Source organism: Zophobas morio, unplaced genomic scaffold, assembly GCF_036711695.1.
Source record: "Zophobas morio isolate AGI-343-1 ecotype UQ-CSIRO unplaced genomic scaffold, CSIRO_AGI_Zmor_V1 ptg000030l, whole genome shotgun sequence".
NCBI lineage: Eukaryota > Metazoa > Arthropoda > Insecta > Coleoptera > Tenebrionidae > Zophobas > Zophobas morio.
In genome coordinates this window covers 6,298,416-6,319,013 of record NW_026972135.1, presented here as the reverse complement: position 1 = coordinate 6,319,013, position 20,598 = coordinate 6,298,416, and the positions used below count along the sequence as shown (strand labels likewise).

Here is a 20,598-nt window from a genome sequence, read left to right as displayed (position 1 = left end):
TAGCAGTAATATTAATAATAACCACAGTCAATGTTTGAATCACTTTGTGTAATGTAAGTAATTGTTTCGGTAATACTTTAGATCTTATATTCTCTTCTTCCTCTTGTCATGTTGAAAAGTCTAGCTTCCCTCTAGTCCAAGAAGACGCATTTCATCCTCCATTAGAATTTGATATAGACTGCAACATTCAAAAGGCTGATATCTTTTGTTTAAATTCAAACAATTATATCTATAACTTTAAAAAAGCGGATTATCCTGGTTTATATAATGCATTATTGGGTATTAATTGGTCTGAGCTTGGAAAAATTAAAGATGTTAATTTAGCTTGTCAACACTTCTACACAATTTTATTTAGAACTTTTGATTTATACATACCAAAGACTGGAGCTTTCACAAGAAAATGCCGTCATTATCCACCTTGGTTCGATAAGGATATTATAAGAACTCTTCGATTAAAAACCAATATGCGTAAAACATTTCTGTCGAATCATAATCTCCAGAAATATATTGAATTTAAGTGACTCAGAACAGATGTTAAAAAGAAAATTTGTATAGCATACGCAAAATATATTAGGAATATTGAAAATAACATTATCACAGACCCCAAGAAATTCTGGTCGTTCATTCATTCTAAACAAGGCAAGACGCGTATACCTGGAGTACTAACATACGATGGAAAAACCATTTCTAATCGGACGGATATAGTTACCAGCTTTGCTGATTTTTTCAAAAGTGTTTACACTTCTTCCCAGCCTATTAGTGCCGACATGGTTTCAGAAACATTTGCCAATAATTTGACCATCAGTCTGTCTTCTATAACTGAAGATGAAATTATACGGGCTATGAAAGTGGCAAAAAATACAATAACGTCCGGTTCTGATGATGTACCGAGTTTTTTTCTAGGAGATGCTGCTTATGTTTTATCAAATCCACTGAGTCATATCTTCAATTTAATCCTTCAAATATCGACTTTCCCCGAACTTTGGAAATTAGCACAAATTACTCCTATTCACCAAAAAGGTGATACTTCTCAAATCATCAATTATAGACCAATATCTATATTGTACAATTTTTCAAAAGTAGTTGAGTGCGTTCTCTCTACTCACATTTACAACTCGGTACGTAATTTAATTTCACCTGACCAACATGGTTTCATGAAAGCGCGTTCCACTGCCACGAATTTAGCCACTTTTACGCAATTTACATCGGAAATAATAGATAGAAATAATCAGGTAGATGCCATCTATACAGATCTGCAAAAAGTGTTCGATCAAATTGACCACAACATCTTACTTCATAAATTGGATCGTATTGGCTTCTCAACCCCGTTATTGGCCTTAATGAAGTCTTATCTCTTTAATCGAAGACAACAAGTTGTACATGGCGGGGATTTTTCTGAAGTGTACATCTCAATATGGGGAGTCCCGCAAGGGTCAAATCTCGGCCCCCTGCTATTCTTAATATTCATTAATGATGTGACGAATGCACTAGTATCTTGTAATAACTCATTGTTTGCGGACGACTTAAAATTATTCCTGGAAGTTCGCTCTTCAGCTGATTGAGATGCTTTAGTAACTTGGTGCGTCAAGAACCGGCTTCAACTAAACATATCTAAATATTTCGTTGTGACGTTCTCTCGAAAGTTTATCAAAACAGAATTTTCTTACAGAATAGGAACCGCCATTCTACAGCGTAATGAGACTGTACGTGACCTGGGAGTATTATTTAACGATAAGTTCACATTTGTATTGCATATAACAGAGATTGTTAAAAAGGCATACTCTATGTATGGTCTGATTATTCGAAATTGTAAAGATTTCCAAGATACACAAACGCTAAGTGTTTTGTATTTTGCATTAGTGCGTAGTAGATTAGAAGATTGTGCAAAGACGATTTTTAAAATTTTTGTGTTTTGTAAAAGACGGTAACTATCCGGTTAGAGGATATGACCATTTCATATGAAGCATAGTTTTTATGAACAAATAATTGAACAAGATAAGCTGCAAGTGGCTGTTGAATAAAATAAATTTCATAGTACCCCGATTAAATGTGCGACAATTGACAACCATCTTTTCAGCTACATGTAGAACCAATACTCTGTGTAAATCACCTATTTTCATCTTAGATTAATAATAATATATCATCAATATGTGGCATACATTTTGACAGTCTGCGAACTACCGAAAAAAGTATAATCAATTTGTTCGATCATTACACTATTCATTACATAACCGTTCGTTTCGTCGTTTTTTTAAATATAGTAACCAATTGTTGTTCTAAATATATGTTCTTTTATATGTTATTTTATATTTTCTATAATTGGGTTATGTACCTGTATAAAATAAATTATTATTTTAAGACCCACCACTGATCCGGAAATGACCGGCATTCAGGCAAGACTTCTACCATTACGGGTACTAAGACCAAGTAATGATATGCATTGATTAGATTAACAAAACAACTTTCGAGATGCTAGAATTACAGCATACAAATTAGTCTGCTATTATTCTCTAATCTCACCCCATCCCCAAAATTCTAGCGTAACAACCGATCATTTATCCGCGCATCACTTGGAAAGTGACCTACACTACTCTGACCTACTGGTGCTAATCTAATCTGACTGACATGATCAGACTGTTCGAGAAACTTACGAACAATATGACATGTTCCTAACAAAACAGCTTTTTGAATTTTGTTTTGGGACTACACCTACATTAGAGATAACTAAGGGTAGAATTGAATTTTTTTTAAGATTCAACATGGATTTCATTTCTATCGATAATTTATTGAAATATTAAATAAATCTAGAGGTGGGGGAGTTTTATTAGGTGTTAAACAATATCTGGCTGCAGTAGTAGTGGATCTACAGGGAACTTTGTTTGATTCTTTAGAGGAAATTGATGTGCTATGTGTTAAAATTATTGACATGTATAATCCTTTATACATTTTTGTAGTATACATTCCTCCTAAAATAAGCACAAACAAATTTTTTGACTTCGTTGATGCTATGTTTTCACTGGAATTTATATTTAAATCCAAGATTATTATAATTGGTGATTTCAATGTCCCTGAATATGTTTCATATTTAAATTCAGGAAATTTACTTGGAAACACACTTCCATTGCTGCATCTCATGAATACTCTGGAGTTTTTGCAATATAATAATGTCCTAAATGTTAATCATCGCATTCTTGATTTAGTTATTTCTAATATATCATGTTACGTAAGCAAATCGGATGAAGAACTAGTTCCTGTAGATGTACATCATCCCCCTCTGCTACTGATGGTTAAAAGTGCTGTAAAATGTACTAATTACATATGTGGTGTGAACACAGGTGACAACTTCAATTTTCGCACAGCAGATATTACTGTTTTAATCAAGGGTATCTCGCTAATTGATTGGTCATCACTTAATAAATCTACTGATGTGAATTTAGCATGTGAAATATTCTACATGAAACTTCAAGAGGTGTTCGGTTCAAATGTTCCAAAAAGTATAGCACGTAAACATCACTATCCTCCTTGGTTCTCTGTTGATCTCATAAAGGAAATAAAGCAAAAAAGTAAATTTTGGAAAAAGTACAAGAAATACGGTGATAAAGAAGACTATGAAAAATTCAAAAATTTGCGTAGGGTTATCAAAGTGAAACTAGCAAAGCTATATAAAGATTATTTATTCAAAGTTGAGGGCGAAATTTCTAATGATCCGAACAAATTCTGGCAATTTGTTAAATATAAAAGTAATGGTACCGATATTCCCTTTAATATGAGTCTTGGTAATGTAAACTACTCTGGACCAAAGGAGATAGTTGATGCTTTTTACGAAATGTTTAAGTCAGTGTTCACTCCTGTAACATATAACTTAGGGAACTATTCCAAGGAATCTCAGTCTTTGTGTCAATACGTGTCTTTGAAGTCTATTTCTGAGCAAGATGTTATTGAGGCAATATACCAATTAAAGCCCAAGTATACAGCTGGTCCTGACAAGATTCCGGCGATAGTGATTAGGGATTGTGCATTGAGTCTAGCTGAGCCTTTAACAGCATTATTCAATTTATGTTTGAGAGAAGCTAAATTTCCTGATGAGTGGAAAAAATCGAAAATTGTCCCTGTCTTTAAGAGTGGTGATAAGTTTTGCATTGAGAATTATCGCCCAGTGTCTCTGATTAATAATTTTGGAAAGGTTTTCGAATTTATTATTTACAAACAGCTTTTTTCCCAATTAAAATGTTATTTTAATGAAGTACAACATGGCTTTTTTCCTGGGAGATCGACAGTAACGAATTTGTGCGCAATCACACAATATATTTCGAAATCAATAGACCTGAATTGTCAAACTGACGTTATTTACATTGACCTGTCGAAGGCTTTTGATAAGTTAGACCACGATCTTCTTTTGTCAAAACTTAGTAATATTGGCTGTTCCCCAAATGTAGTAGAATTTTTCTCCTCTTACTTGTGTAGAAGAAAGCAGCATGTATTTGTTCATGGTCATTCCTCTCAAGAATTTATAGCTCATTCAGGGGTACCGCAAGGTTCTGTTCTTGGACCACTGTTGTTCAATATTTTTATAAATGACATAATGGCTGCACTGAATGTACCCTGTTTATTATATGCAGACGATATCAAAATATATACTACCATTTATGGTATCGAAGATTGTGAGAATTTACAAAAGAATCTTAATATTGTATCTGATTGGTCTGAACTAAACCAACTTCCCATTAATAAAAAAAAGTCAGTGGTGATGTCTTATGGTCTCAAAAACAATACATTCCTTTTTAATTATGAGTTAAAGGATTATTTGTTGGATAGACCGGAAGTGGTCAAGGACTTGGGTGTGACATTCGATAAGAAATTGTGTTTTTCGGATCATATTGAGAGAACGGTAAACAGCTCTATGAAAATTTACGGATATATAGTGCGTACCGCAAAAGAATTTTCTAATAATTTGACTTTAATAAGAATATTTAATTCGTTCGTACGCAGCAAACTTGAATATGCGTCGGTTGTTTGGTTCCCACATCATAAAAACCATACAGAAAATTTAGAGCGCGTGTTGAGACGGTTTTTAAAGTACCTTTGCTATCGAGTGGACGGAACTTATCCTCCTGTTGGATATTCTTATTGCAGACTTTTGGAAAGGTTTTCATTTCAAAGTCTTAGTGAAAGAAACAAGACAGCAAAAATTATTTTCCTGTATAAAATTTTGAATTCTGTTTTCGACTGTCCATGCTTACTGGCACAAATAAGTTTCCATATAAACGTAAGAGCATATAATACAAGGTATATGTCAATTTTTTATATTGGAAAGTCTCGTACGGATGTCTTAAAATATTCTCCTCTATGGACAATGTGTCGCTTAGGTAATTATGCCCATAATCAGACAGATCTGTTTACAACTAATGTATCGGAATTGAAGAAACTCGACTTCTCCGAATTATCTTAAAAATTATGAATGAAAACCTAATTGTGATATATATATATATATATATATAATAAAGTTGAAATGATCAGATGTATGTTCTGTAATTGGAGTTTTGCTCCGTTGGACATACTGCATAATAATATTAATAATAATAATAATAATAATAATAATAATTGTAGATATTTTGAAATCTTGGTGTGGTATGTTTAATAATAATATTAATAATAATAATAATAATGTTTATTAGTACATATAACAAAAGTCGTTGTACAAGTCACAAATTCAATACAAGGCACATTACATACATATAGGATTTTTATAACTTTAAAATCAAGTCAAAACATTGGATGGGGGCACAATTACTGAGGTAACACTGAGGAATTCATAATAATTGTAAAATGCATTTTTGATGAGATAATCTGATATTTGTCTCTTAAATTGCTTTATACCAAGATTTTGAGTACTTTCTGATAATTTATTGTTAAATTTGACAGAGTAATAATTGAATGACTGGTTTCTTTTTAACCTTACAAAATTTGGAAGAAGTGCAGCGTTGTGACGTGTATTATACGAGTGAATATCTTTGTGTCTCATATGATTATTGATGTTAAGTTTGAGATGTAGCAGTGAATTTAATATATATATTGACGGTAGGGTTAATATTCTTAAGGATGTAAAATATGAGCGGCAATCATCCCTATAACCTATGCCAGCAAGAATTCTTATTGCTCTTCTTTGGAGCCTAAATATGCGATTACAGATGCTGGCATGACCCCATGTTAGGATACAGTATCTTAGATGCGATTCACATAAGGCAAAATATGCTGTTCTGAGCACTTGATATGATACTTTATTTTTAAGACTCCTTAACACAAATAAGTTTTTGCTAATTCTATTGGCCACCTCGTCGCCGTGAACTTTCGAGGTTAGTTTTGCATCCAAATGTATCCCAAGGAATTGTGCTGAAGTGGTGAAATTGGATGGAACATCGCTATTTTTTAAAGAAAATAACATAGTGGTAGTTTTATTTGCGTTCAAGCTGAGGTGGTTTTGTCTGAACCAATCCTCAGCCCTCGATTGCGTCTCCTCTCTTTTGACGCAGATAGTCTCCGTCGATGTTGCTTGGTTTATTAGGGTTGTATCGTCTGCATACAAGATAATTTTTGAGTCTTTACTAGAAGATAGGTCGTTAATAAAAATAATGAATAAGAGGGGCCCCAGGATGGACCCTTGTGGCACACCTTTTCTGACAGGAAGACAATCGGATAATTGTTCCTTATATTTGACAACCTGGTGTCTATCTTCCAGATATGATCTAATAGGTTGAATGCTAGACGGTACCAAGTTATAGACTGTCAGTTTTTTGAGGAGAAGTTTATGCGAGACGCAGTCGAAGGCTTTGGACAGGTCCAGAAAAGACGCAACTGCAATTTTACGATCTTCAAAGCACTGAGATATAAAATTAATTAACTCCTGAACAGCATTACCAGTGGAACGGTTTCTCCTAAAACCATATTGTGAGTCAGAAAGTAAAGCATGTGATTCAAGATAAGTACAAAGTTGTTCAAATAGAATTTTCTCTAATATTTTGCCAAATATGGGAAGTAATGAGATAGGTCGATAGTTAGATGGATTATTAGGATCACCCTTTTTGTATACTGGTACAGTGACCGCTGTTTCAAGACATTTGGGAAAGACGCAATATTTTATGCAAAAGTTAATAAGTTTTGCAAGTGGAGGTATCAGCAAGTCCTTTATACTTTTGACAATTTTCACATTAAGATTAAAGATATCAGAAGAATTACTATTTTTCAGGTTATCTATAGCTTCTCTCACTTTTATGTGTGACACTTCTTTAGAACTGAAACTAGGGCTATTAATCAAGGAGTGAGTAGACTTACTTGCTATATCACAGAGTTCAATATCACAGTCATTATTGCTTTGCGTTCCCAATTTTGAAATTTCATTTATAAAATAGTTATTAAAATCGTCACAGGTCATATCACAGCTTAATTTTTGACTATTAACACTTTTATTGCGAGTTTCGTTGATAATTTTCCACATAGCCTTGACTTTATTACTTGCAGTAGAGATGAATTTTTCATTACAAAGCATTTTCTTTTCATTTATTTTGTCACGATATACTTTCCTAAACGAGTTTTTTGCTGACTGGGTTTGTTCACTCCCAGTTAGATTATTTATTTCACATAAATGTTGTAATGTTTGCCGCATTTGAATTAATTCACTATCAAACCACTTTACAGTTTTGTTATTGTTAGGTTGACGCCTGACTACTTTTAGAGGGAAGGCTTGCCCTACATGACCTCCTATTAGATTTACAAATTTTGTAAACAAGTCGTCAACTGAATTATTACTGCATAGCTTAATGAAGTCCCAGTTGATATTGGACACCGACTCGTACAATTTGAATTTACCAAGAGCAGTAATTGGCCTATGTTTAATAAGCTGTGTTTTTTGTTTGTTTTTAGTAGACGAAATAAACACTTTAATTTTGATGCCTCTATGATCTGATAGGTGTAAATTCCATGGACTAATTTGAAAAAGTGCGTGACCTAAATTTGTAAAAACGTTATCCAGACAGTTGTTATTTCTAGTTGGAAATTCGACTAAGTGAAAAAGCCCATAAGTTCTCATAAAATCTAATAAGCAGTCTTTTAAGAGGTCGTCTTTGTCAAATTTTACATTAAAGTCAACAGTCAAGATTATGTTGTTCTTTAACGTGTTAATTTTACCAAAAACTTTTTCTAAAGTAGTGATCTATAGATATTTATCACATAAATTTCTAGGTTATTCATATAAATTCCAGATATCTCACCATGTTTCTCAATTGAGAGTTGTTCGAGATTTTGGAGACGAGTGCAAGAAACCTCAGCGTTCCTCATAATCATTGTGCCCCCATGTTTCGTTGAGTTTCTTGAAAAATAAGAGTCAGTTACAAAATTATTGACACGTATTTGGTCAGCTACTACTGCCATCAACCAATGTTCACAAAGGGTAAGGAGGGAGAAGTCATCGTCTGCTACTGCTGCCTCTAATTGCGCTAGTTTAGCCCTCAGTGATTGGATGTTGATTGACAGAATGTTCAAATAGCCTTCTACCTCTAAGGCAACGCGGTCTTCTTTAGTATCCGATGAAAAAAACGATTGACACAGCTGCCAGGAGGCCAGGTTTCAGGTTTCATAGCTACGTCTTGGTCTTTATGATCAATGGTCACTTTGAAGCTTGAATATAAGTCCGGATATCTTGACTGCAGCTTTTCAACTCCGAAAGTGCATATATTTGACATGCAGAGGTGATCTTCGATATCCTTTGTAGTCGTTGAAGGATTTGTCGAAACACGTGGATGAAGCTTCTTCGTGGGACTGCTTTGAGGGTACTATTATCCACCGAGCATCCAGTTATCGGTTTGTTGGTTTCTCTGCGATGTCTTTTTTTGCTTTTGACTTTATTCCAGTTATCGTCTTCATTCTGCAGTGTCTTATTATTGTCCAGATTTTCGTTATCGTCCTGAACTGACTCCTGGAGTTCGCTATAACCACGAAGTGTCTTCTTTACTTTCTTATCTTTATCTCCTTGATTTGGTGTTTTGGCTTGATTAGATGGCGAGTCTTGCGTTTTTTTCTGTTGTTTATCGTTGGTGTTTTTGAGCGGGAGCAGCTTACTTTTTTTGACAATTTCATTAATTTCTGGATTATGATTATTGAAAATTCCTTCCTCCTGCTTAATTATGATGTTATTTAGCAAGGTTATTTGCTTGTGGAGTATGTCCAAGTTGGCACATAAACTTTTTATGTGCAAGTCTTTCTCCTTCAGCAGTTTTTTAGATACTTATTTTCCACCTTTGCGGTATCAGAATTCTCAATTGCAGAACTAAAGGATTCATCATCCAATTCGTTGTCGGGGTCATTAATTGAAGCAGCAACTTCTTCTTGGGCGACGCTATTGGTCATTTTCTTCTCTGGCAATGTCGTCGGAGTCACCTTGGAACCACAGCACATAACCTCACAAGGAGCAATTTCCACAACATCTTTAAGATATTTAATGCACCCTGGATGAAAAACTGCATTGCACTGTACACATTTTGGGCCTTGCGTTGGAATATTGCCACACTTTTTGCACATTTTTGTAGCGTTCGAGTTACTTTTGAGCTGCCCCGTCACGGTCGCCATCTTGGATGAAACAAATTTGAATAATGTTGTTTGTGTTAGGAATAGCAATGTCAATGAGAATGGCTTCGTTCGTGTGTTTTTTGATAAGTATGATGTCTGGTCTGTTAGCTGTAATGTTTGAGTCTGTAAGTATTGTGCGATCCCAGTATAATTTGTATTTGTTATTTTCAAGGAACGGAGATGGAATGTAAGTGTAATAGGGTGTCGTATCTTCAATTAAGTTCATAAGTGTTGCTAATTCTTTGTGAATGATTTTGGCTGCGTTGTCGTGTCTAGCTTTGTAGTCAGTTTGTCTCTGATATAAGTTTTCTAGGTTTTGGAAACCCCTTCCTCCATTCTGTCTTGGTAATGAGAATTTTTCAATGGACGATTTTGGATGATGTCTTCTATACTGTGTGAAAATTTTCCTTGTTGCGATGTTTAAATTTTCAAGATCAGTTTTGACCTTTTAATGACTCCAAAAGAGTACGTTAGCAGTGGAACGCAGAATGTATTTACTGCTTTCATTAAATTTTTTCCATTTAACTGTGTCTTCAATATTAATTTTATTCTCGCTAGGTATTGATCTTTCAACTGTGTTTTCGTTTTGGTATTATTGATGTGGGAGGATTGACAGAAACCCAGATATTTGTATGTATCATTTCGTTCTTGGGCTTCGATTATTTCGTTATTCTGGGTTATATGTGGTACTTGGTGTTGAACGCCTTTTCTGATTGCTTGGGTCTTACATTTCTCAATACCAAAACACATACCAATATCACCGGAAAACTGTTGAGTCAGATTTAATAAGTTTGTTAACTGATTTTGTGTACTTGCATATATTTTTATGTCATCCATATACAGTAAGTGACTTATTCTGTTTTCTCTTTATTTGTTAATTCTTATGTTGAACCCATAATTGCAGCTGTTCAGGATATCGAAGAGGGGATTTATTGCTAAGCAGAACCATAACGGTCTAAGAGAATCGCCTTGAAAAATTCCTCTTCGGATCATTATTGGATCTGACTGAATTGTTTGTTCATTTAAGATTATTTGGAGGGTGGTCTTCCAAAATTCCATGGAACATTTGAGAAACGTTATTTTTTATGTCTTGGCATGTATTTAAATTATTATTTTTATTATTATTATTACTTAATTTTGGTGCTAATTTTAATTCGAAATTTATGAAATTCCGCAAAGTCGTCAAGGTATTTAATGTTATCCAGCCTATTTATTATCAAACTCGTCCGGATTTATCATAACTTTATTATTTACCAACGTAATTTAGTGGCTATTAGATTTTCAATTTCGATATTTTGTTCATTAGTTGTTTGTTCCGGATTAACAATTTTAAATGGTGCTTTGTCTTTTCTTGAACGTGAATAAATTTAGGTAAAACGTTTTCTTTTAACTTTAAGTCTTAGACGAAATCTTCTTGATGAAAGTCTAACTTAAAATATGTTTTAAAAATACATAAGAAAGGATTTTACAGACGTAGGTACTAACACAAATGTTTTCTCTATTATCTATGTATTATTTCATCACCTTGTCCCGGCGCATCCACCATATTTTCTTCAGACACATGAAGCTTTGACCAATTTTTATTTCTATATATACCTATATATATTTTCCCTTATGAACAAGATCAGGTTCTGCGTTAAATTCAACAATCGTTGTAATTATTAATAATCGTATACCAACCTCAAACTAATATTTTCGCATTTCTAATCACCGATATCTAATTACCATAATCGGTAGTTATGCAAACACAAACTCCCGTTGGGTTACCTTGCTTCAAGCTGGTTTGAAATTGTTGACCCATTAATGTTTTTTTAAATCTCGATATGTATTTAAATCGCCAAAGATTCTAAATTTATTAAATAGTTTCCAAGAACGAACATGAACAGTTTAGTGCTTTGTTTATTAACCGGAGTGGCTTTTGGCGGCTGTCTCAAACTTCGTAAGTAGTTTCGGAGAAAAAAAAAAACACTTTGTATAAACAAATATCTATTAAGCTTCCAGTTTTAAAAAATGTGACAGAAAGAGGACCGATTTTAACCAGTGCTTAAGTGAAGCCATTCATGGTGCTCTTACAATCTTAGACAGACCTTTGCCGTCTCATGGTTTACCAAGTTTGTATGACGTCGAATTTCCAGACCTTGTGGTTACTATCGGAAACCGTACCTACGGGCTGTTGCAGGAATATGATCAATTTAAATTAATCGGTCTATCGAAACCAGTGAATATAAATGCTAAGTACTATTTTTAACGTAGATTTTACGTTTTATTTATTTTCTTATATAGATTAGATTCTGGTCCTTTGACAAGTACTTTGTCAATAGAAGCAACTTATTCTCAACTTACGCTAGAACTTGAATGTGAGGCTAAAGGTACCATTGTTCTTCTACCCGTGAACGTCATAACACCCGTTGAATTTAATTATGGTAGGTGCTTTGTACACGTGCACATTATAACTGTTTTAAACAACGCATTTTAGTTGATCCAACGTTCACATTTAGTTTTGAACTGGAAGAGTACGAGAAGGGTACTACTTATTTTAGGGTGATCGATTCCAAAGTGGATATTCAAGTACAGGGAGTTACGTTCGACTACAAACACTTCTTTTCCAACAAAATTCTGAATGAAGAATTCAATTCTGCTATGAACGCGAAATGGCGCCAAATATTTGCTATCTATAAAAGCTTTGAATGGATATTAGCTCCCTTATTTGGTACCATTTTTAATGATTTTCTGAAAAAAGTTCCCGTTGCTGAGCTCTTCGATGGATAAATGACTTTATTTAAAGTTAGTTAAGCACTCGTGATTTGTAATCCAGAAATAAATTCTATTAATACTTTGTTAAAATAATTACATTTATTTTTTAACAAAACCTTAATCCTGGCCGGATTACCTTGCATCCAGCAGGTTTTGAAATTGTTGACCCATTATTTTTTTCATGTCTTAACATATATTTAAACCGCCAAAAATTCTAAATTTAGCAAGTAGATTCCAAGACGTAAAATGAACCGTTTCGTGCTTTGTTTGTTAACCGTAGTGGCTTTTGGCAGCTGCCTCAAACTTCGTAAGTAATTTTAGAGAAAAACAAATTTTTATTTTTTGTGAACACATAATTAAGCTTCCAGTTTCAAAAAATGTGACAGGAAGAGAACCGATTTTAACCAGTGTCTAAGTGAATCTATTTATGGTGCCTTTAGAATCTTAAACAAACCTTTGCCATCGCATGGTTTACCAAGTTTGTACGACGTCGAATTCCCAGACCTTGAAATTGTATTGGGAAACAGTACCTACGGGCTCCTACACAAATACGATCGATTTAGGTTTATAGGTCTTTCGAAACCAGACAAGATAAACGCTAAGTATTAATTTAAATGTAGCTTTTACGCTTTATTTATTTTCTTACATAGACTAGATTTCGGTACTTTAACAATAGAAGCGACTTACTCTCAGATTACTATAGAAGTTGATTGTGAAGCTCAAGGTACCATTGTTCTTTTACCCGTAAATGTCATAACATCCTCCGAATTCACCTTCGGTATGTATTTTGTGCACACGCACATTATAACCGTTTTAGGAAACGTATTTTAGTTGATCCAACATTCACGTTTAGTTTTGAACTGGAAGAGTACGAAAAAGGTACCACTTACTTTAAGGTGGTTGACTCCAACTTCGACATGCAGACACAGAGTGTTAAATTTGACTACAAACAGTTCTTTTCCAACAAAATTCTGAATGAGGAATTTAATTCTGCTATGGATGCCAAATCTCGACAAATATTTGCTCTTTTTAAAAGTACTGAAGTTAAGTATGCTCCCTTGTTTGGTACGATCGTTAATGATTTTTTGAAAAAAATTCCCGTTTCTGAGTTTTTCGATGGATAGTTGTTCTACTCTTGAAATAAAAAAAAATATATTTTCATTCGTTTTATTTGTCTTCCAACTTCAAAATGACATTTTTCGACCTAATTAAAATTAGCAGTTATGTAAACAACAGTTGTTTGGCAAATCCCTAATCTCGCCAGATTACCTTGCATCAACAGGTTTTAAAATTATTGACCCATGATTTTTTTGGCTTTCTTCACTTATATTTAAACCGGAAAAATTTCCAAATTTATTAAGTAGCTCCTAAGACAGAACATGAGGAGTTTAGTGCTTTGTTTGTTGACCGTAGTGGCTTTTGGCAGCTGCCTCAAACTTCGTAAGTAGTTTCGGAGAACACAGATTTTCGGCTTTTGTAAACAAGTAATTAAGCTTCTAGTTTCAAAAAATGTGACAGAAAGAGAACCGATTTTAACCAGTGCTTGAGTGACGCTATTTATGGTGCTCTTAAAATCTTAGACAAACCTTTGCCTTCTCATGGTTTACCAAGTTTGTATGACATCGAATTTCCGGACGAGGTCGCTACAATAGGAAACCGGACCTACGGGCTACTACAAACGTATTATCGCCCTAGGTGTATCGGCTTGTCGAAACCAGAGAATATAAACGCTAAGTATAAATTTTAACCTGGATTTTACGTTTTATTTACTTTCTTACAAAGACTAGAATTTGGTCCCTTGACTAGTACTTTAACGATAGAAGCTACTTATTCTCAACTTACGGTAGAAACTGGATTCGAGGCTCAAGGTACTATTGTTCTTCTACCGGTAAATGTCGTGACACCTTTCGAATACACTTTGGGTAGGTACTTTGTACGCACGCTCTTTGTAACCATTGTAAAAAACGTCTTTTAGTTAATCCAACATACACATTTACGTTTGAACTGGAAGAGTACGAGAAAGGTACTACTTATTTTAGGGTGATCGATTCTAAACTCGATATGCAAGCACATGGCCTTAAATTAGACTACAAGCAGTTGTTTTCCAACAAAATTCTGAATGACGAATTTAATTCGGCCATGAATGTAAAATGGCGGGAAATATTTGCCCTTTCTAAAAGCATCGATGAAGATGTTTTTGCTCCCTTGTTTGGTACCATCGTTAACGGTTTTCTGAAAAGAGTTCCCGTTGCTGATCTCTTCGATGGATAGCTTTTATGTTAATGCTGTACGATTTGTTCTTTAGAAATAAACAAATTCTTTATTTGTCCTATTGTATTTTTTGTTTAATTAGTTCGTATTAATGTAAACAGTGATCCGGAAATGACCGGCATTCAAAAAATCAATCACTTTGAAAAGTTTGATGAAGACACAATTTTAGATATTTGTTGTCTGGGTCCAAAAGGTCACTAAAAACGTGTTAGAATGAAAAAGGCTGTGAGTGATTTATTTTACCAACGCATCTTAAGAACTTCCACTCTCGCTGTGTAAATGTTGATCTTCGAGGTTTTCACATGAAGAAAAATTGGGTATGCGGAAGACCCCTATGTATTAAACCGACGCCTCAGTTGAAGACTACAACTGGTGAGATAGAAACAGAGACTTTTTGGGACGCGGCCGAAAATATTTTGGATGCTAAAGTGTTCCAATATATCTTGAAGCAAAAAGACGAGTTGATTCATGAATTAAAGAGTAAAATCCATCTATTAGAAAAGCATGTCGAACTATTGCATGAAAAAGCTGGTGAGAAAAGTTTGGGTAAAAAATCCGATATCTCCAATGTTGAAGGTGAAGCGTCATTAGAGATAACCCAAAACACGAAGCCAAGAAAAAACAGCAAACAACCAACAGCTGATGTAAATAAACAAAGTCCAAATCCGACTTCACCTAAGACGTTTCACGAGGAAAGCGGTAAGCCCGAAAATAGAAAAAACCAGTGTGACTCATTACAGACAAGTATGGTTAATAATAACAGAAAGAGAGAAGCTTCAACGACATTAGCGAAGACCAATATTGTTAATAAACAACCGATCTTTGGTAAAAGAAGCGATTCTGTGACGATAAGGGCATCGCCAGCCAAAGCCTATCTATACATCAGAAGACTTGTCAAGAGTACAACCGCTGCCGATCTGAAAGGATACTTGGTGGAAGACTTCCCAGAAGTTGTCTGTGAACCTCTGGAGAACTATGAAGCGTCTCACTCAAGATTCAAGGTTACTGTTAATTTTGATAATCTTGAAAAGATCTACAATCCGGATTACTGGCCAAATGGAGTCCTAATCTCAAAGTTTTTTCATCCCAGAAGTCCAAAAATTCAACAGAAATAACATCAGGCCAGCACTACAAGACGGATCTGCCTAAAACCAGCCTTGAAAACTCTCACGATGACAACATGTTTCGAAGCATTACCTTAAAAATTGCTAACCAAAATATTCAAAGTCTGGGGAACAAAGCTGTACGCCTAGAGTATCATCATCAAAGTACCGATGTATTAGTCATAACAGAACATTGGATGGACGAGCAAAGAATCTTAAATTTCAAATTGGGTAATTTTTTGTTAGGTAGTTATTTCTGTCGGGATAAATCAGTAGATCATGGAGGAGTAGCTATATTTGTTCGTGAAAAAATTGTTAAATATAAGGAACTTATGTTTGTGAAAAATATTTCGGTTATCAATGTGATAGAGTGTTGTGCCGTAGAAATTCCAAATTATCATTTAATAATTGTGGGTATTTACAGACCTCCTGGAACAAACCTTCAGAATTTAAACATCTTTTTTGATAGAATAAGTTGGATACTGTCACACCTCTCTAAATTTAAAGACAGACGTATAGTAATCACTGGTGATTTTAATATTCATTTCAATGATAGCAATAACAAGGAAACAAAAAAATTACATGATATCTTAACTGTGTACAATATGACGCCCCTGTCTACTGCACAGACAAGAGTGACCCCCTCCAGTAGTTCATGTCTGGATAACATCTGTGTGAGTATTCAGGATGTCCATAATTGTCACTTTTCAGTATTTAACGACTTCGTATCTGACCATTCTGGTCAGATGTTGCTACTTCACATTGATGAAAATATATGAAAAGCCAAAGTGGACCTCACTCAAAGGCGGATTTTCTCTAACGACAATATTACTTATTTCCGTAAACTTTTATGAACTCAAAAGTGGGATACTGTCTTAAAGGAAGAGGATGTGAATGTAAGTTTCAATCGGTTATGCAATATTTTAAGCAATGCATTGTTAACTGCTTTTCCTTTAAAAACCATCAAATCTAATTCAATTAAAAATAAACAAGATCTGTGGGTGACCGATGAAATAATTAGAATGAAAAATCGTGTGGCACTATATGCAAATCTATCCATGAAGTATCCTACCTTTAAACCGATTTTTTCATTGCTTAACAGTCAATATCAAGATATGTTAGTAGCAAGGAGGAAGGCCTATAATGATAATCTGATTATGCCTGGAAACAATAAAAGCAAGGCCACTTGGAGAATTATAAATAAAATAACCAATAAAAGTTTTAAGGACTCTAATATTGAAATTTTTGAAAATGGTGTGACTTGTTCTGTTAAGGAAAGTGCCGAAAAACTTAATAATTTCTTTGCTAGTGTGGCGCGCAACTGTACTGCCAATTTACCGAATACCATAGATATTGACTTTGTCAGAAGTAGCATTCCTCCAAATTTACATAGTTTTTTTTTTGCACCAGTAACGAATAGTGATGTTGGTAGTGCAATAAATAAATTGAAATCTTCAATGTCAGCCGGTGAAGATGGCATCTGCAATAATTTATTGAAGGCGGTGTTGGAATTTATAACTACCCCATTAACTTATATTTTTACCTTGTCCTTCTTAAAGGGCATCTATCCTGATTCGTTAAAGAATGTTCTAATTATTCCTCTTTTTAAGAAGGGTGATCGTAATGTAGTGGAAAACTATCGCCCTAACAGTCTCCTGCCATGCATTGGCAAAATTCTTGAAATCATTGTAAATGATAGACTCACACGCTTTTTAGAAAAATATAATCTCTTGCACAATTGCCAGCATGGATTCAGAAAAAGCTTTAGTACTGACACTGCACTCAGCAAATTCATTCACAACATTCAGTTATCACTTGATAGAAATTTAACAACCATGGGTTTGTATGTGGATTTCACTAAAGCCTTCGATTGTGTGAACCATCAAATACTAATTGAAAAACTTCATAGATATGGAATTCGTGGGGTTGCTCTAGATTGGTTTACCTCTTACTTATCCAATCGTTCGCAAAAAGTGCAGTTACATAATGCCACCTTCTCCTCGTTAAGAAGTGTAGATTGCGGAGTGCCTCAAGGGTCGATCCTCGGGCCTACTTTGTTTATTATCTATGCTAATGACCTTCATTTGTATTTACAAAAGTTTCCTAATGTTTTCAAATCTATTGTGCTGATGATTCAAATTTTTTGTTAACTGGTAACAGTCTACAAGAAGTTGCTTCTATTTCAACCCGACTATTGCAAAGCATAACTTTATGATGTAACAAAAATAGGCTTGTGATTAATAATAACAAAACAACGCACGTGCTATTTCGGAAAAGGTATAGTAGTTTTGAAAACTCTCTTAATATCTCATTGTCTATTTCTAGTAAACTACTGGGAGTTGTAGTTGACAACACATTGTCGTGGACGTCACATATTGACTATATTTGTGGTAAACTAACGAAGGTTTGTTAAATGCTTAAAAGTGCTTCGCATCACTGTAGTAGATAACTCTATATTTTGGTCACTTCCACTCGATTCTTGCCTATGGCATTGAGAATTGATACAAATCATCTCAATTTGAAATTAATCGGGTGTTTAAAATACAAAAATGGGCGATCCGTACCATCGCAGGTCTGAAAAGATTGGATTCTTGCAGACCATTCTTTAAGATTTACAATATTCTTACTGTTGCTAATATTTACATATGCAAGGTATTATGTTTTGCCTTTAAATATAGAGGAAAATTTCAAACCTGTGGTGCTACTCATACATATTTTACCAGAAACAGGGAATGTCTTCTACCTGAGAAACATGTTACGTCAAAATACCAAAGAAGTTTATTCTTTAATTCGTGTAAACTTTATAATAACCTGCCGAACGATATAAAAAAAAATAGATAATTTTTTTACATTCAAGAAAACTATTAAACGATATTTATTAAAAAAAAATTGTTATGCTGTTAACGAATATTTTAATTGATATGTCTCTGTTTTTAATTTTTAATTTTTAATTTGTTTTGTACCTAATTATTTATGTAATGTTATTGATTACTTTGCTATGACGTGCAAAAATGTAGACATGTTGTATATGTTTTTATGAAATATATTATTATTATTATTAATTACTGGATAATTGTTAAAACCAGTTGTTAAGAATGTACAAACTTAAATAAATATCTTAATAATAATTACTACTCTATACTTCTTATTTATAAAGCTCTAGCATTCCTACCCAATTATAATACCTTGCAAATAATAATAATTGTTCTACCTAAAAATAAAAAAAAAGTAAATGCAAAACTTGTTTGCGTTTATAAAGGGCCATAGTTTTTTTGGATCTTTAACTATTTCATATTTCAGTCGATTGTAAATAGTCACGATAATCTTTATTTATACTAGATCTAAGCATTTTTCTAGGAGACTTAAATCTCAGATTAAATGATAATGCGGGAGGATAAGCATCTTCTGATACAAGATATGCATGGGAAACATTTCTATGTTCAACTTCGGGGCTACAATATATGAGATCTAAGCATCTATCTTTACAGTTTTGACTGCGTGAACAAAATTAATAAGACAAATTCTTTTAGTTCTGTGCTTAATTCTGAATTTTGCCCTAATAACTATACAACCCTCAGATCAGACAGAAATTTTAATAAAACTAATGAAACTAGAGGTGGAGGAGTTCTTTTTGCATCCTAGTTGCAAATTTCAACTATCCAACTTGACTTGGTGTCTAAAGGGTTTGATGTGCTCATTTCCACAGATATTCTTCACACAAATTATCCAATCTGAAAAATAACTTAAATCCCGGGCCAGTTGGAATTCCTGTCTTTTTTTTATAAAATATTGCAGTCCAACTCTCACTTGGCCAATTACCTCTTATATCTGAGTATAACATTCGTAATTTTAAGACTATTCGCTCTTTATTAAACCAATATTAAAGAGAATCCTAGGAAATTCTGGGGTCATATTAGCAACTTAAAGAAACATTCTGGAATACATTTGCAGATGAATTACCTTAATCGAATAGTTGATAATCCAAAAGATATTCTTCATGCTTTTGTTGACCACTTTAGTTCAGGGTTCAATCGTTCTGCCAATGTCAATTCGAATGAGTTTGTTGATGAGTCCGTGAATGCTATCATACATCTAGCCTTTGTTAACGAATCAGACACTCCTGCGGCTTTGAAAAAAATTAAGCCTAATTTAACTTCTAGTTAAGATAATATTCCTGATTTCTTACTTAATGATTATTAGGCTTCGGATTTTAGGTCGTTAAAATATGAATAAAAGGAGAAAGTTTAGGTTAAAAACTTGGAGTAAAAAATATTTGCTCAACGAAAAAGCATACATCAAAAAAATATATATTTAAAAAAAAACATTAAACAAAACATTATAGAAACAAATATTTTGTGTAACAAACAAAAAAATGATTAAATAAATAAAAGATCTATAGTGTTACGTCAACTAATTCTAAGTTATCGCAAAAAAATGGCGATCAAATTAAAGCAAGTCGCACATAACAAAAAATAAAATATTAATTCGGGTATTTAAAATGAGCTACAAAAGCCAATTATATTTCTCTAAATTTTCGATTGTAAATTTACACTTTTGATCTCTTAAAACAATTTTAAGTTTTGAAAACGTGCGTTCCACATCACAAGAAGTGATGGCTGCAAAATTAAATATTGAACAATCTACGTCTTCATTTATGTATGTATTGTTGGTAGCATTTCCATTACCGCAAATTACGCTATTTACTGAACATATAAAATCGTATCCTGGATTTTTTCTTAATAGAAAACATAATTTTTTGAACGCCATTTCCCCCACCTTTCCTGGTGTGTTTTTTAAAGATGTATACACTTTTTCCACAATTTCAATACTTTGGTTTAATTTTAAACCTATA

The 20,598-nt window shown here is 33.7% G+C and overlaps 2 protein-coding genes across 3 annotated transcripts; both read left to right on the top strand.

Moving 5' to 3' along the window:
- Positions 1–11,240: 11,240 nt before the first annotated feature.
- Positions 11,241–13,517, top strand: LOC135137947 (uncharacterized). Of its 2 annotated transcripts, XM_064067729.1 has the most exons (7): positions 11,241–11,557; positions 11,613–11,853; positions 11,902–12,041; positions 12,095–12,679; positions 12,734–12,974; positions 13,023–13,150; positions 13,204–13,517. In XM_064067729.1, the coding sequence occupies exons 4-7, from the start codon at positions 12,619–12,621 to the stop codon at positions 13,494–13,496; spliced, it is 723 nt and encodes a 240-aa protein (XP_063923799.1). In that variant the 5' UTR covers positions 11,241–11,557; positions 11,613–11,853; positions 11,902–12,041; positions 12,095–12,618; the 3' UTR covers positions 13,497–13,517. The 2 variants fall into 2 exon arrangements, with proteins under 2 accessions (XP_063923799.1, XP_063923798.1); XM_064067728.1 differs by lacking the exons at positions 12,734–12,974; positions 13,023–13,150; positions 13,204–13,517 and having other exon boundaries at positions 11,264–11,557; positions 12,095–12,438.
- Positions 13,518–13,588: 71 nt separating this feature from the next.
- LOC135137944 (uncharacterized) lies at positions 13,589–14,686 on the top strand. The gene is made up of 4 exons (XM_064067725.1): positions 13,589–13,812; positions 13,866–14,106; positions 14,155–14,294; positions 14,348–14,686. Exons 1-4 carry the CDS (start codon positions 13,752–13,754, stop codon positions 14,641–14,643), a joined length of 738 nt encoding a protein of 245 aa, XP_063923795.1. The 5' UTR covers positions 13,589–13,751; the 3' UTR covers positions 14,644–14,686.
- Positions 14,687–20,598: the final 5,912 nt, after the last annotated feature.